The 18,085-nt window shown below is 43.7% G+C and overlaps 2 protein-coding genes across 2 annotated transcripts; one reads left to right on the top strand and one right to left on the bottom strand.

The window, feature by feature from the left end:
• Positions 1-1,809: 1,809 nt before the first annotated feature.
• Positions 1,810-5,393, bottom strand: FEM1B (fem-1 homolog B). Its single transcript, XM_083184384.1, has 2 exons — positions 4,991-5,393; positions 1,810-4,672 (listed from the first exon to the last, which is right to left on the bottom strand). The coding sequence occupies exons 1-2, from the start codon at positions 5,242-5,244 to the stop codon at positions 3,037-3,039; spliced, it is 1,890 nt and encodes a 629-aa protein (XP_083040510.1). The 5' UTR covers positions 5,245-5,393; the 3' UTR covers positions 1,810-3,036.
• CLN6 (CLN6 transmembrane ER protein) lies at positions 5,348-12,544 on the top strand. The gene is made up of 7 exons (XM_083184385.1): positions 5,348-5,719; positions 5,936-6,050; positions 6,890-6,988; positions 9,566-9,754; positions 10,126-10,181; positions 11,216-11,338; positions 11,797-12,544. Exons 1-7 carry the CDS (start codon positions 5,667-5,669, stop codon positions 12,065-12,067), a joined length of 906 nt encoding a protein of 301 aa, XP_083040511.1. The 5' UTR covers positions 5,348-5,666; the 3' UTR covers positions 12,068-12,544.
• The last annotated feature ends 5,541 nt before the right edge of the window (positions 12,545-18,085 follow it).

Raw genomic sequence — 18,085 nt, 5'->3', positions numbered from 1 at the left:
TGCGGAACTAGATTCACAAACTGTGGAACCTTATAATGTGCTGTATGAGACAGTGCTGATTTCCAGTATTGTGTACATATGACATTACAGTGTACCAGGAAGTCCTACATAGCAATGTGTAACACAAGTTTCCAGGCAGGCAGTCTGGAAACACAGTAGTTCCTCCAGGCAAGTCTCAAGTCATAGGAAATACACAGAAATACGAAATGGAGGAAGGGAGCAGGAGAATTCATTGTGGAGGAGAAAATAAAAGTAATGCAAGGAATGCATAGCTTAAATACTGGAGAAAACATTAGGTAGACAAGTGATGTCTAAACTGAGTGTCTGGAAGTAAACAGAGCCCATTAATAGTAGTTCTAAAGCTGTCATCATAATAGGACAAAATACTAATGTCATACAGTAAAGGCTGTGACATTTGTACAGTGTGTTATTAATAAAAGGTGTGATTTGAATTTCTAAAATGTTAAATATAAAAGGTATTACATTTACTTAATAAAAGGCTTGGGCCTTAGATGTAATTATTACTTAACATAATTTAGACATGTTGGTCAACATTATAGAGAAAAAAACTTAAATGGAAAACACCATGTGTCATCAGTCTGCTCCTTCCACTTATACAGCAGTAATGCAGGAGACTAGGAGAAGTCCCTGTATGTATATACCTGTACTACAAGATCATCATTACAGAGGTGCGGCCTGAAGTGCCTTCTACACCAGGACAGCAGAAAACATACACAAAAAGGTTTAACCCAAACTATAAACAGAGTAGTTACTAGATCCAAGTGAGCTAAAAGGCCTTGACGTCACAACCACGTGGCATGTGACAGCAGGGGTGGCGCAAGGTCGGTGGCCTGAGCATTTTCTCTATCTACGAGTAAATCTATGCCTTAAGTAGCCAAATGGCGAATGAAGCTGAGTGAGCCACTGGGCCTTATTCTAGTTCACTCTGACAAAATCCTTCTTAGATGGACAAAACCATGTGCACTGCAGGTGGGGCAGATGTAACATGTGCAGAGAGAATTAGATTTGGGTGAGTTTTGTTTTTGTTTCTCTGCAGGGTAAATACTGACTGCTTTATTTTTACACTGCAATATAGATCTCACTTTGAAGTAAAACCCCACCCAAATCTAATTCTCTCTGTACGTTACATCTGCCCCACCTGCAGTGCACATGGTTTTGTCCATCTAAGAAGGATTTTGTCAGAAAGAGTGAACTAGAATAAGGCCCACTGTGCCCAATGCGTGGCAATCGAAGTGAGCATGCAAGGGTACATTTGGGGGTCCCACGTACAGATGTTGATCCTCCCTGTGCTCTTATGCGTCATGTGGTTATGACATTCGGGGTCCTTTTTGCCTGGTAGAATTTTAGACTCAACCCAACACATAGGTGTGTCCTGAACATGTAGCCATTATTACAATAAAATTAGGAGCGGTTTTGGTTGGACAAAGTATAAACTCTTTACAATAATCAATTAAACATTTGGCAACCATATTATTTTTGGCCTGATGTCCCTGTGACTGTTTAAGAGATTGTCCCCTTTTGCACAACATATACTCAATATGATAAGTGGGTATATTTACTATCGCCGCAGTTTGGCAAAGTCTACAATCATCAGCTGCTTGGACAGACTGTTTGAAAACAGTAATAGGAATACTAGACCAGGTTTGTTTTGCATAAACGCCTATTGCCATTTTAACCATCAGTCCAAGCTGCCAACCATCAGGGCTTTAACAAACTGCAGCAAAGGAAATATACCGCCAGGCCTCCATTAATCCCATATAAATAAGGCAGCTCCCTTTGCTAGTAACCCATCACCTGAAGTAATGCTGCAGCCTCAGTGAATGCTGCTGACTGTACATAGTTTCAATAGAACATGGCATGACAGTCCTGTCTCTTTGCGTCAGGATGGAGGATAGCATGGGTGGCCAAATGTAGACAATGCAAATCCACCTAAAGAGCTCCAACCATAGCAAAGGGTTAAATGATAAATAAAAAAAAAAATGAGAGAGAGAGAGAGAGAGAGAGAGAGAGAGAGAGAGAGAGAGAGAGAGAGAGAGAGAGAGAGAGAGAGAGAGAGAGAGAGAGAGAGAGAGAGAGAGAGAGAGAGACAGACACAGAGAGTGACACACACAGAAGGTTGTGTACAGCAAGTACATGCTAGATTATCAGCAGGGTTACACAATTTAAGGCCCTCATAAACTGAGCTACAGTTGTTGACAGCAGGAGAAGGATTAATGTTTAACTACTGTTATGGTTGGAGTTCTTCTTTAAGGATTTTCCCTAGGATTCAGGGTGTTTTGCCTACAGCAGGAAAAGCAGTTATTTCCCCTATGTGAAGTACTATTACTGACCTTCACAGCAGCAGTGCACATACACGAAGAATTAAAGGAGCCAGCCTGAGTTTTTATTTAAGACAGAAAAGGTGAGCATTCAGACATCTTAAAAATTAGACTACCAAAAAGCTAGAAGCCAGCAGTAAAATCTTAGGCATTTAGCTTACTGGATATGGCCAGCATTCTTGAATGGCACATGTTCAATGACATTAACGCTCTACCAACAAGCCACGCATAGCCTGTCAGAGGAGATGTGAAAGCTGGGCAGAGAAGATCACATTTTACAATGTGTTTCTACCCACAAGCCAGAGCCATCTCTTCTAAACAGGAATTAAGTCAAACAACCAAACTTCAAAATGTGCAAAGACTCATTAAATGGATTAACAACAACAAAAAATGGGATTGTGGGGTTATTATTGCCCCAATCCACCCATTTGATGTGTCCTGTCCTGACAGGATCTCCATACTCATAATTCAGCACCTTGTATCTTAGACAGACCTAATTGATAGCATGTACAGCATTTCTCTGCTCCACAAGACCGTTCTGGAATAGAGCAGGAAGACCGTTATGCAGTGCATATAAGCAGACTTGGTGTTGAAGCAACACCCATACGCTACGTACAGGCAAATGACTCAGGAATGGTGTATATCCAATCCTGGAGATCTTCGCATACACATAAGGGGTTTCTGTCCATACAGCCATTCAATGAAACTCCACAAACTCCTCAAGCGTTCTGGGAATCTGGTTCTTGTATTTGATGTTATGCAGACGTACGGCTCGGGCAGCCAGGCACTTCAGACTGAGCTTCATCTGTGTTTTCAGTAGGATCTCCGATACGCCTGTAGTGCTCCTGTCCAGTGGAGTTTTCTTTTCTTTGTTAGTCATATCTGTGTGAGCGCCCGCCTCCACCAAGCTTATAATGATGGCGTGCAACGTGAGAAAGTCACTAATGGGACGGTTGTATTGCACAATAAGATGGAGCGGAGTGTTACCTACATTGTCCGTGGCATTAACATTAGCACCACAGTCTATAAGCAACTTGGCTACAGGGGCACTGGGGAAGTTACAAACGTCATTAGTGTGGAAATCATCAACAGGTGTGCTGGAATCAACTGCTAAATGAAGGAGGCTACATCCCTCCCGGGTGCGGGGGTCAAGATGCACTAACCGGTAGATCTGCTTGTTGATGCGTGACTGCTCTTCTTCAGAGCATTGAGTCTTGGTGGAAATACAGACGAGGTAGAGAAATGTGAAAAGATTGCATTCATGGTTTTCCAGTGCAGAATGAGCATCAGGCTCTTGCGGGTTCTGAATTCGTGTTACCCCACGTTCAATTTCCAGGACGCTACATCTCAGTACACTCTCCACATCGTATGCTTTGACAGGCTCATTCAAGTGAATCATTTGAGAGAATACCTGTGCGAACCTCAGCAGGTCTTTGTGAGTATTGCGGTTCCCTTTCTGACGCAGCTGTAGTGCATGTAGCCAGAGCTTAATACAGTGCTCAAATTCCATGTTATCAGCATACACAGCACCTCGATAAATTATTGGGTGAGACACATCGATGTTATCAGAGCCAAGTATTCGTTCACGCACAATCAATCCCTCCATGTGTAACGCATCGGTGTCACGGCGGATAGCATCCAATTCACGTGGGTTACAGCATTCTGTTCTCATGCCATATGCCGGGATTGCAGGGAGAACTTGTTTGCTGAGGATGTGGTCAGGATCTCTGAAACGTTCCAGCATTGCCAGGTACAAGTACTGATAAGTCTTAGTGATATTGTAATTCTCCCTATCATTAGCAAAGGATGCACCCAACAGCTCCAAAGCCTCCACTCTGCTCTGGGTATCACAATCCGAATGTGCAAGAAGCAGCTCCACTACCTCTGCTTTGCAGCTCTCAGCGGCTACCTTCAAAGGCGTCATCCCATGCCCGTTCACAACCATAGCTGCTTTCCATTTAACCAGTTCACGTACAATGTCTAAGTGTCCTGCTTCCGCAGCAAAGTGCAGAGCCGTGGCTCCACAATGAGCCCTGGCATTTGGGTCAGCATGCTGCTCCAGAAGATATCGCACTACATCGGTGTGACCCTTATAAGCAGCGATCATCAGGCACGTGTTATCATACTTGTTGGCAATACTAAGGTTTGCATTATTTTCCACAAGGAAGCGAACAATGTCAAGTCTTCCATCAAAGCAAGCAGCCCTCAGCGGGGTGGAATTGGTTACAGTTGTATGGTTAACATTGGCTCCATGGCTGACGAGCAGTTTGACCACTTCATAGTGCCCAGCTCCAGCTGCACACCACAGGGCCGTGGCTCCATCAATAACATACCTAGAGGAAGGAAGAGAATAGCAAGTGTGAGGGGAGGGTATCTCACAAGATCCACAACTGCTCCTGCTATGTGGCCAGCCCCAATTATCACCAAAAGTTCTACACAAGCCTCAAACACCCAAATGGAAAGTGATGCCTACATGAGCTCCCAGTCCCTGCTACTGGTGTCCACTTACCGGCCTCTACCTGCTGCCATTACTGTGTCTACCACTTCTGTGACTTTGCCCCACTTCTAGCCCCTATGTGACACCCTTCCTGCCCCCAGCAAGGCTCTAGGTTTCTGCTGCCGCACCCTGCCCTCTCCATCAGGATTCTCACCCATCAAAGCGCACGGTGCCTGTCTGCTGGGTCTCCACTCGGTAGTGCTCCAGCAGCAGCCGCACCACCTTGCTGTGCCCGTTGCGGGCGGCGATGATGAGCGGTGTAGAGCGCTGGCCGCCGTGCTGGGTGACTGAGCTGAGGAGGCCGCGGATCTCGCTCTCCGTCCGGTTGAGCAGCAGCGCGGCCAGGGTCAGCACCCGGCCCTCAGCCGCCGCCTTATACACGTAGACAGACAGCCCCTCCAGGGCCATCCCGGGGCCGCAGCGGCAGCAGCAGGAAGTCCGCGAACGTCCACTTCCGGTCCGCTGTCTACCTGGAAACAGGCGCCGGTCACTGGAGTTCCGGGTGCGTGAACATAGCGCCGGGAAAGCACGGGGCGCCGGGACATGTCACCCAAACACCCGCAAGTCACAGCCCGCCATCGCCACCTGCGACCCCGTCATCCCCGACAGGAGCCGCACATTATACATACGGTACAACCGTACAAACGCCGTTGCTCTCTGAGTCACATGGCTCCTGTGTGACCCCCCCCGCTCCCAGCCTGCTACCTGATTGGCTGCTGCGCTGACCGCTGCTGAGTCTGAGCCGGCTGTCACTGAGCCAGGGCATAAGGACAGGAGTCAGGACATCATCTCCTCGGAGACACACACACACACACAGCCCAGCCGGCGGCATGAGTAGCTCAGTGCGGAGGCGGCATCACCAGTCCACGGGGTCTCCGGCCAGGTACCCAATGCCCACATGTGTGCCCTCTCCCGGTGCAGCAGCATCACAGTAGTAGAGCATCCAGGGACTTGTAGTTCTCGGGCAGCTGGAGAGATCCAGAGCACTTACCTGCCCTGATAGTTACCCTTTGTGGCAGTAGTAATTTTGCCCCCCAGCCGCCTCACTCCTATGCATGGTGTCTTATAGTAATTACCAGTGTCTGTGTTGGTTCCCCAGGTTTGGCAGCGTGCAGTTGGATGATGGCACCAGGAGCGCCCACTTTCACCTGGACCTCTGGTTCTACTTCACCCTGCAGAACTGGCTCCTGGACTTTGGGCGCCCCATTGTTATGGTGAGTACATTATTGAGCCAAGGACGACATGAGGACGTGGGCGTTCTCGCCAGGAAGAGTGTGTTACACATGCACAGGAATATTCCTCAGGGTGTGCCTCTCATCTACAGGTTCTAGTTATGGTAACTCTTAAGCAAATTGTCATTCTTGAACAAATACACCTAAAATGCCTCCGTAAAGAACAAATTAAGTTCTCCAAGTCACCAGATTACACTGTATGTATAATACTGGTGTTCTGTGAGATCTCCGGATGCCTACTAATTGGTGGCACATGCTGTTACTGTGGAAGTCTCTTGTGTACTGGTCAGGAACATATGCTTTGGTTTTAGTTTGTGACATCTGTGCCGCTATCATAGACCTAATAAGCCACTACTATTGTTGGTAAGTATAGTCTCCATGTGAGAGGTGGTAATACTAGGAAGCCTAGAGTTGTGAAAGGTTTCCCGTGATGTCACATTATCTTGTCAGGTAATATGAGGCTTTGTGTATTGGGCACTGGGTCATTCGGTGCATGTTACCTGTATGCTGCTAATTAATTTACAACTAACCTACAGTCAAGTAGAGACTCTCCTAGTACCTACAGATGTTTTTATGCATGTTATCTGTCAGTGCATTCCTGTCTTTTCTGATGCTCTATATTCTCATTTACGTATTCCAGTATTGTTGTTTTATTATACTTACTATTTGTTCCTCTCACAGTAATAAAGTATTTGCTGTCCAAGTTATACATCATTAGATACCTATTAAGATCCACATGTTAATAAAGTGCTTTAAGGTTATTTCCAATAAGACCCCACTGCCTTGTTATACTGTAGTTACACTGACTGTTTACTCTGCAGATTATCCTTCCCTTGGACTGGTTCCCATTGAATAAGCCCAGCGCAGGCGACTACTTCCATATGGCTTATAACATTATAACTCCACTCCTCCTCTTGAAGGTAAAATTGGATAATCATGTGCAATTAGAATAGAAAATATTTGAAAGTGAACAGTCCTATTATATTAAGGGGGATTCAATAGTTTTTTTGGGTGCCCACATTTTATGGGCCCCCTACAGAGCTATTCAGTTGTACGCAGATAGAGAGCAAGTACCACAGGCTTTCATTATATCTGTTGGCACCCTCCTGAGGTGCGATTGGGGGTTACCAAGGTAAACCTGGCGCCTGTGTGGGGGGTCTTGTTCTAGCTGCTATTTTAAGGGAATAGTCGTATATATTGCGCAGCATATTCCGTTGCGCTTTACAATTGGAAACAACAGTGATCAAACAAACTGGGTAGAAACAAACCGACAATGAAATATATGTACAAAAAAGGAAAATAGACAGCGCTATAAATAATATGAGTTGGATCAATTGTACATAAATAAAGTTAGGTATTTATTGAATATGCTAAAACATGCATGTATTAAAAATGAAACCACATTTAAAAACAATAATAATAGGAATGGACACACTTAGTGAATATTTGTAATTCTTCGGAAAGAATGCTTGGTCCTCGGTAAATATATAAAACACAATTTGGTGCAGTTATGATAGTCAAGAATATAGTCTCACCGCTGGAATCCAAAACCTGGCATGGTTTGTTGGTCACCGCTGGAGGTAAAGAAAGATGGTGTTGGTCCTCACTGGAAAGCGGGTAAGTGTATCCAGTCTGGATATTGTTATCCCAAAAAGCAAATTTCCCAATGGTATTTGGCACCAATGTGTAGACAGATGGAATCAAAGCTGGACAGATGGGGTCCCAAGTAACTATTGTTGAATAAATATATTACCCATTGTTTGCAGGTGGTGAACAGTCAGGTCAATAGTTTTAGCAGATATACCTGGTGCATTTGGACACAGTGGGTCAGATGTATCATAGCAGCGCTTATCGCGCCGCTATGATACTTCCTGCTTCGCCTCAATAGCGAGGTGAAGCAGGAAGGGACATCGACAAGATGTATTAACATCTTGTCTGCCGAAGCGGGGGAGCGTTAACTCCCCCCTTCGGCGATGTCCCTTTCTGAAGATAGTGCATCAGTTAATACTGATGCGCTATCTCCTGTCCCCCGGCCGGCAGCACTGGGCATGCGCGGGATCTCGCTGTTCACGCGAGATCCCCAGCGCAGCCCAGACCTAACAGCAGGGACAGCGCTGTCCCTGCTGTTTAGATAGGGCTTCGCCAGCCTGAGGCTGGCGAAGCCAAACCCGGCTTCGTGCGGAACGGTCAGCGATGCTGACCGTTCATACATTCGGCCTGCTATCATTTTGATAGCAGCGCCGATATGGACAGGGGCGCATAGCGCCCCTGTCCATTACCGCATCCCGGCCGCTTCATACATGGGGGAGAAGCGGTATCAGTGCACATAACGTGCGCTAATACCCCTTCTCCCCCATAACGACCGTTCATACATCTGCCCCAATGTGCCAAATGTAATAGGGTGTGAGAATCAGAAAGTGAGATATTTTGGGAGATTTTTCCCATTTTTTTTAAAGCAGCAATCAATTACATGGCAAAATCAACCTGGTTTTGCACTGTCAATAATTGCCTCTTTAAAAAAAATGGGAAAACTCTCCCAATATCTCTCACTTTCTGATTCTCACACCCTATTACATTTGGCACAATGAGTTAGTGGCACTCGCACCCATTGTCAAAACAATAGCATCTTCGAGCCCCATAATTTACTGGAACACACAAAAACAATCCCCCCCCTAAGTAGTAGAATGATAAAAAACATGTTTACCTATGATTTATCCTGGAAGTATTCTATTTGGATTATTTAGCCATTTTTATTGTCACATTTTACTCTTAGGCTAGTGGCATCATGGTAGGGATGAAGCAGGTGAGAATTCTGTTGGTATAAGTTGACCATGGAGTTGTAGCTTTGGTAATATCTCTCTGTGTTGCTATAACACACAATAGCTAGTCCTTCATTTATGCATTGTTAGGTAAAATGTTCTTTTTTTTTTAATAATGGTATTGGTAGAATATAATCATTAATTTCATTTATGGCAATTTGCCAAATAGTATATCTTTATTTTTATTTTCCACAACAAGCTATGGTTCAGGGCTTTTGTAATGTAAGACCATAGACCACATGAAATGCATTGGCACTTGTAATAAGGCTCAGAGATCAGCTGGAAGCCATGTGTAAAGAATGGCCGAGCAGGACCTTACAGTGGGCCTGTTGTCTACACATAATGGAGGCAACATTTTACAGGCTTAACTAATAGTTATGAGACAGTCTGTTTACTAGGAACCATATCCATTATCATAAATTAATTAGCACCTCTGTTTGCCATTGGTTTTTAATACTTTTATGGGCTGCATTCCGGTTCTCTTCACTATATACGACTATATTAGATGGGGGGGAGGAATGAGCTGCTTTGCTGTATCCTGTGCACAACTGATGTGTTTATTAATCATTCATGTCATTCTGCTCTGTATAATAGTAAATAAAGGTGTGATCACTTGATAATACCAGGCTATGTATAGCCCTACTTTTGACTGTTTATGTTTGCCTCTTTCTCTTCCAGTTGATAGAAAGGTCACCCAAAACCTTGCCTAACTCCGTGATATATGTCAGCATCATGACCTTTGTGATGGGGGCAAGTATCCACCTTGTTGGGGATTCTGTAAATCACAGACTGATCTTCAGCGGATATCAGCTCCATCTATCTGTGCGGGACAACCCAATCATGCAAAAGCTGCAGCCCCCCACCCTGGTGAGAAGGCGGGGGGGTACGATGGGAAAGGGGTTCTGCAGCAGTAATGCGGGAGGTGAGGAAACTGTCCTGTATCAACATAAAAATGGGTGTGGAGTCACCTATATTATATATACATATGCACACACCCTCTTACTTCACAGTTGTAGCTTGAAATGTAGGTGCCATGGATAATGCACATGCTACTACTGAGTTCTAATTGGCTGCATCAATGACCTGATGTCAATACAAACACATAGATCTAAATCAGATATTCTGGGGTTTTGTCCTATTAGTTGAACATGGGTAAAATGGGGCTAATGCCTTAATCCACGGTGCTCATCCTGTGTTTTGTTACAAGTTCTCTCACTTGTGCTTCTGTTCTATCACAGGTGGACTCCTTTGAGTTGTTGTATTACTACGATGAATATTTGGGTCATTCTATGTGGTAAGAGTTTGTGTGACATCTGTGACCGTACATGTAATTGAGCCAGTGGTTCAAATACTGAGGTGGGGAGGGGGCTTCTTAAGAATGTATACAGTAGATTATGCTAATAAAAAGTTCCGATTATTAATTTAAATTTTTTTTTTTTTAGTTTTTCCATAAATTAGCTATTTCTAAATAACAGAGGCATTGTTATTGTTCCTTCCATGCTAGTTAGAGTGAAGTTAAAATACTTTAAGGGTGGAATTCAATTAGGCCCTAAAAAGTTTCTCAGGGGGGAAAAATATGAGCTGTACCACAATATTTTTGCCAATGTTTTTTTTTTTTTCTAGATCAAGGCCATGAAAATAGGGAGTTTATGGGGGATTTTTTTTATGGAACGTTGGCATGTATTGAAAAAAAACTCAGATAAATGCCAACATTGGGACTATTGATTAGCTCCAGGGAAACACTTCAACATGGTAAATGACCACGGCTAATTGAATGGCTAAGGCTATATATGAGCATAGAATAGGATTGTTTTGTTCGCCTAAATTTGTGGGTGCCTGTCAATATATATACAGAGTGACTGCCATCCTATAATATATCTGTTTGTATAATGCTATTCGGTTTGCTGAAAAGGTGAAATAAAGGGTAACTTCATTTGGTATATGTAACATTAATAATATACTAAAATAATATTAAATAATTTTTCCAATTATCAAATTTGCAACGATTTAAAGGTCCTCTTTATTAAACCCATGTATTCTTATTATCATGTGGAAATAGCAATTTCCACAGGATTTAAGCACTGGGGCTATATAAGACTAGTGAGGATATACTGGAGGCATCAACAGTATATTTATTTATTTATTTCCAGTTTCTTATATAGCGCAGCAGATTCCGTTGCGCTTTACAATAGTAAACAGTGATAAAACAAACTGGGTAACAACAGACAGACTTGGAGGTAGGAGGGCCCTGCTGCAAGCTTACAATCTATATCTATATGCCCTAGCACTACAGTCTAACAATCATTACACCTCCTCCTTCTCCTGCAGGTACATTCCATTTTTCCTCATCCTATTTATCTACTTTTCCGGTTGCTTCACGACGGTGAAGGGGGAGAGTTGGATGCCTTTGTCAGCATGGTCTTTACTGGTACCCGGCAGTCTGTATTACTGGCAAGTATCTGTGTTGCACTTAAATTATAATCCTATACATCTAATTCTAAAGGTGCGTACCCACGGTACGATTTAGGTTCCGTATGATATTGTATACAATTTCCCAGGAAAGTCCCAGTGGTCAAAAGCATAAGATTTGTGCTTAAAATAACTTACAATTTGCATAAGATATCATATAAGATATGACATCACAGCTGTACTACACTATACTATCTTATGCTTTATAGCCAGATTGAGTTGCATGCTCACCCGAGCAGCTCCCTCCCAGACGACCGGCGGGAGTGCGCATCGTACGTCGGATAGTGCATACACATGGTAAGATACAGTATAGTGCACTATCTAGCATGCTATTCGAAACTAGCTAGATAGTGTGCTAGATTTTGCACTATATCTTACCGTGGGTACGCACCTTAAGGTTTACCTTTGCTACGGAATCCATAAACTCCCATTTCTTGCAGGTACCTGGTGACTGAAGGACAGATCTTCATAATCTTCATTTTCACCTTCTTTGCAATGCTTGCTCTCATCCTACACCAAAAGCGCAAGGGCTTGCGTCTGGACAGCAATGGCCTCTTCTTACTCCTCTCCTTTTCAGCCACTTTGGTCCTTATTGCAGTTTGGATAGTATGGTTATGGAATGATGAAATTCTGCGGAAGAAATACCCTGGAGTGATCTATATCCCTGAGCCCTGGGCATTCTACACCCTGCACATCAATAGTTTGCACTGAAAGGGGCTGGGGCCTGCTTCTTCCCCTGTAGCCACCTAAAGGAGTGGAACCAATGTAGACTTCTATCTTTTCCACGTATAGAACCCGTTTAGAAGCTGATGAACAACAGGAAACCACTGCTCTCTCCTTTATATTGTAGTTGGTTGCTTTTGAAATATAATAATTCTATTTTGCTATATAGGAATTGCTTTATTTAGCTACTGATTTCTCTAGAACAGTACCAAGCCCCAGACGTTTGTCATTGGTGTGGCAGGGTCTGAAGTGCAGTACATGTTACTTAAATCTATTTTTCCAATGTCAGTCTAGAACCAATCCCTAATAGCTATTGGTCTAGGGATATCTTAAGACAATCACCTACGGATAAGCGTGGAATAGTCTTACAGCAGATATTATGGCAGCTAATGCAGTAGAACAACTAAAAAAATGTCTGCTGTATACAGATATATATTTGCGAATAAAAGCTATATTTTCTTTTTATTGTGATAAATAATTTTAAAAGAACTGAGTGAACTTCTTATTTTGGTGTTTGTACAGCAGGTACAGAGATTAAGGAAAAGGCGTAATCTCAGGGAACTTGCCGCTAAGTAACATGCGCCAGTAATAAGGCAAAACCAGCCTTATGGATGCTAGATGAAATTTAGCGTCACATTTTATGAAACTTTTTTTTGTAACTCTGTACTTCTGTTATACCCCTAAGTATTTCCCCTAAATTTATCCTTAAGGGGCCCTATACATTTCTGTCGGATTTCCCCAATCTGATTAATTTTTCCGACCAAAAACTCCAATGGCGGTCATTGATGATTGGCAATCCATCAGGGAATCTGGGAAATTCTGCGTGTTAAAATATCTCCATTTGCTAGTGCCAATAAAGTTTTAGCCCAGATAGGCAAATCAGGGAAATTCAACATATTCAATATCACTGATTCCCTGGGAATTGGGGCAATCCATTGTAGAGGTGTGAGGTCCTCCATATGTCATATGCATGTGACCTGGGATGTATAAAATGTTTATGTTATTTGATGAATCTACAGAGTGACAGAGGAACTTGGATATTCTGGCTAGGAAAAAAAACATTTTGTTTCCCAATTGCACATTGAGTGTGAAATATACACATAATAATCAGATAATACAGAGATCTGCAGATATAGGGTTAAGCCCCCAGGCCGTACGTCAAGGCTTCTCTATGTCACTTGGGGTCCCTAATGCTGGGTATTGGTCTGGGGTGTGGGCCCCATCATGCCGGCACAGGCTGAGTACTCCAGGGCAGCACACAAATGAAAATTAGTGTGGGTTAATAAGAAGCACATAAGTGCTATGTTAGGAGGTGAAAGGTGTGATTAAAATACAAAATATATACAATGTGATAGGGAAAATTATAAGTGTTAATAAAGTGTTAGGGTGTGCTGACCTGAAGCAACCCAGCCATACCAACACAGGGGGCACCAACCCCCCAAACCAATCCCATACGCAATAACATATGTCTGGGTCTAATAGCCCAGTGTAAGGAAACATGATAATGGCTTACAACATCTGAGAACCACCTGGAGATAGCCCTGGCTTCTCCAATGGCACTCTGGAGTCAGCAATCCCTCCTAATGCTGACCCATCTATGCCTCTCTCAACTACACAACACATTTGTTGGCAAGCTGCTCAATCAGAGGTGTGTCACTCAGGTGCCAAAAGCATACCTCCCAACATGACCCTCTCCAGGAGGGACACAATGCTCTGTTCCTGGACTTCCCTCTTAATTTATGATTGCCATCTCCTGTGTGGAAACACCTTTCTTATCAATTAACCAGGTTCAATACATGTGATGGCAAGCATACATTCAGGGGGAAGTCCAGAAACAGAGCATTGTGTCCCTCCTGGAGAAGGTAATGTTGGGAGGTATGCAAAAGGGAGGGGTAATTCTGGCTAGGAAAAAAAATTTTGTATCCCAATTGCACACTGATTTTTATGTGTATATTTCTCACTCAGTGTGCAATTGGGATACAAAATGTGGTACTTGTGTATTATCACGGCGCCCCCGATATTAAGTCGCACGACTTTTAATCGCATCGCATGCCATACACTCGATGCGATTTAAAATTGTATAAGCCCCCTATACGATTTTAAATTGTATAAGCACCCTAATGTTAAATGCACCCCCATGCCACCCCCAGTATGAACGCCAAGCCGAAGCGTGGCGAGCGGCTGCGGTACGCGTCCTCCAACCTTTTCAAAATTAGTATGAAACATGTTAATTGGCCCCCAACTGTCATTTTTCACTGTGTACCACCCCCAATATCAACGCCAACCCGAAGCGTGGCGAGCGCAGCGAGCCCGCGTCCTACGACCTTTTCATACCCCCACTATCCACGTCGGCGTGGAGTGGATTTTATATAGTGTGGCGAGCCCGAAGCGTGGCGAGCCACGCGAGGGGACGCATATTACACCACACTATATAAAATCAACTGCATGCCGACGTGGATAGTGGGGGTATGAAAAGGTTGGAGGACGCGTACCGCCGCCGCTCGCCACGCTTCGGGTCACGTTCATAGTGGGGGTGCATTTAACATTGTAAGCCCCCATTAGGGTGCTTATACAATTTAAAATCGCATCGCATTGTATGGCATTGTATGCCATATACAATGCTATACAATTTTAACATTGTATGACATCGGGGCAAATCTCGTCGAATCGCATGTCTTATGGTCTGCGATGCGATGGGCGCCGTGATAGTACACAAGTACCCAAAATGTTTTTTTCCTAGCCGGAATTACCCCTCCCAGGAGTAACTGGCCTGTTCTCACATAGGTGAGAGTGCACTGCAGGCAATAGGTAAAACAGTGACAACCTTATACTATGCACATGAACATTGAGCATTATTATTTTGCTATTTTCAGTACTATGACAGAAATAAATTGCAATGCTTTATATCAAAAGTAAAGGTAATAATTGTACATTATCCTTAAATAACACTTTGCACATGTGGGAACATAGGGTGAGGTTAGTCCCAGTGTTCGCGGTGCTGATGTGTTGCTCCTTCCGAGTGCTCATACTTGAGGGTTCCAAATCTGGACTTTCAATTTGATTGCGGCACAGATAAAACCAGGACTTACCTCGGCCTATTGGCCCGATTCAGAATGCGTTCAAATTTAGCAAGGGCCACTGCCACAAAATGGTCCACTTCCACAAAACAGTCCTTTACTAGCGCCCCAGTGGTCCGTCACAACTCAAACTGTGGTCACTACGAGATAGCTGTTTTAAGTGCTTGAACAAGATCGCTCCGGCGTGCAGCAATTTTCGCACACCTGCGCCCATCTCTGAATCGGCACAATGTTGTGTGTTCAGCCCTATTTTATGTGATTTCTTGTAGATTTCTAAGTGTTAAATATTAAAATGTACTATTTTTTAGGTACTTATGTAATATCTGGACTCCCGTTTTTCTTATAAGACAGCGTCCCCTCGCAGGGCTCGCTGCGCTCACCACGCTTCGGGAACGGTGGCTCGCTGCGCTCGCCACACTATATAAAATCAACTCCATGCGTAGTTGGATAGTAGGGGTATGAAAAAATGGGGTGCATTTAACATGGGAGCCCAGATAATACATAAGTACCATTTTTTATTTTTGTTACTAGATTTTCTATTTTTTTTGTTTGTTTTTTTAACAACTACTATGACTTTGGGTCCAGTATCATCTGAGTATCAAATAATATTTGGAAAAGCAACAACACTTTTGCTCAAGACTATTGGGGCATACACACAGGGCGATTCAAGCCATTTGACTAGATTGCTTACATATAAAAGAATTTGCTCACCCAGCTAAGATGTTCATCACCGGTGTTTCCTGCAAACTGAGGTGGGCCTGCACAACGACACACCGGGTTATTCACCATGACACCTGGCATCTCTTCCTCTGTGTTGGATGGATAAATTTAGGTATCTTAGTATTTTAGTAATTCTTCATTGGATTTTAATGGTCTGAACATCCAGCCCTTATTTGTAGATCTCAAAGCAATATCCTGCACATGGAGCAAGTTACCACTTAATTCGACTGGCCGATTCAACTTGAGTTAAAATGATAATTCAGGCCTTTTTTTTCCAATTTCCTAATGCATTCTGCTGTTTACATCCCAATGTCTGTTTTTGGTGGGAATGAGCGGTTGGTCTCCTCTCTGGTCTGCATGGACAAATCTGCTCACATTAGTTATAATTCTCCTACCACTAATGTCTATTAGTGTTCGCAAGACTATTTCGTGTTTATGCCTTGACATTTTAAATGTCCATCATTCGGGCTTTGCCTAAGAATGGGCAGATTTGCCCATTCTTAGGCAAAGATGGGAAATGGAAGTTGGGCCCTTGAGCGATGAGCAGTGGTATAGTGCCCTTGGCACAGGGGCATCTTAAGAGAGGAGGAGGCCCGTGTTCCGCCTCCTCGGCTGGGCCCCCTCCTCTTTTCTGGGAGCAGCGCAAGAGTGGTAGGGTCTGAGCGCTCTAATGCTCAGACCCTACTGCGCATGTGCAAACCTCCGCTGCCTTGTGGAGTCTGAGAACTAGAGCGCTCAGGCTCCACGGCGCATGCGCAGATAACAAAAAAAATGTCTGAGACGCTATTTATCTGGTGATTTCTGCAGCGCTCCTACCTTTGCCGTTAGACTCCAGAGGGTAAGTACTACCAAAATGGGGGCAGTGTGGGCCCCCTTAGTACAACTGCGTGCCATCTTCCTATATACATTTTCTACAATTTGTATGTTCATATCAGCAATTTTTATATGCATTTTGCTCTGTTCACAGCACGTTTTATGTTATTTATATTTGAATGTGTTGAAAGTTATAATAAAAACGACTCGATTAAAAAAAAAAAGTAGGACTGTTGTCATTTAGGGACTGCTCATTTGGGGAGAATGATACAATTTTACCCTTATGAATCACATACAGTCTTAAAACATGGATTCCCTAATTCATACAATGTAAATACAATAATTGTATTGCTTACATGAAAATAATTGTGAATCGTTTGCTGCACCACTATTATCCACCCACTTGTAAAAGCAGCTACCTTCACTATCTGTCAGGTACAATAGATCTGTACCATAGATGCAGGGAGTACAGATGCTATGGGACCCACAGCGGAAAGGGACCCACCTTACCTGTCAAAGTAGCATGTGCTATATAAATTTTGAGAGGTACATCAAGACCAAAGTAGCATGTGCTATATAAATTGTGGGAGGTACATCAAGACCCTTACAAACTTTTGCTATGGGTCCTACAAACATCTAGTTGATGTACCCTGGGATGCAGCATTGGATCACCACTTAGGGTTACCACCTCATCCCTTTAATTCGGACACATATTAATTACACAGGTTCTGTGGCTGGCTGACTTCAAGAGTCCATTTCACCTGGTTTTAAACTGCCACAGAACCTGTGTAATTAATATGTGTCCGGAATTAAAGGGATGAGGTGGTCACCCTATCACCACTACAACTATCGGTCATGATGGCCACAGACCTTGGCCATCTGCATAAGCCAAGGCTTACTGAGACTGGTTGTTGGAACTAGTCATCCAGGTCCTGGAAATCTACGTCCGGTGACACAGGCCCCTATAAAAGCTTAATTTTGTAGAACAATCCCAACCCCCCCCCCCCAGCAGAGTGTCAATCATACTGTGCCTAAGGGGAGAGACTGTGGCCGGTCACACAGGACTAGTTCTACACATGCACATTTCCCCCACCATCGGATTTCAGCGTAGACCGTCGGGCTTAAGTACACATTGGAATTAAGCCTAGAGCTACTAGTATACGGAAGTAGTGCACTTGAAGCTTAGAATCCTGACTTAATCGTCCAAGACCAAGGTTATGCTTCCAGCATTTTATAAATACTTTATGAGGACTCTTGTGTGGCAGCTGTTTTCTGGAGGTAACATGAACCTGGAGGACCTGTTATCTGGTGTATAATGTTGGAATCTGACCCCTGGTCTCCATGGCAATAGAATAATTATGACAGGATGTCCTATGTCTTCCTGTGTGGACTTTAG

The sequence above is a fragment of the Crinia signifera genome, chromosome 4 (genome assembly GCF_055691185.1).
Source record: "Crinia signifera chromosome 4, ASM5569118v1, whole genome shotgun sequence".
Classification (NCBI taxonomy): Eukaryota; Metazoa; Chordata; class Amphibia; order Anura; family Myobatrachidae; genus Crinia; species Crinia signifera.
Note: the sequence above shows the minus strand (reverse complement) of the source record. Positions and strands in the feature narration are given on the sequence as shown.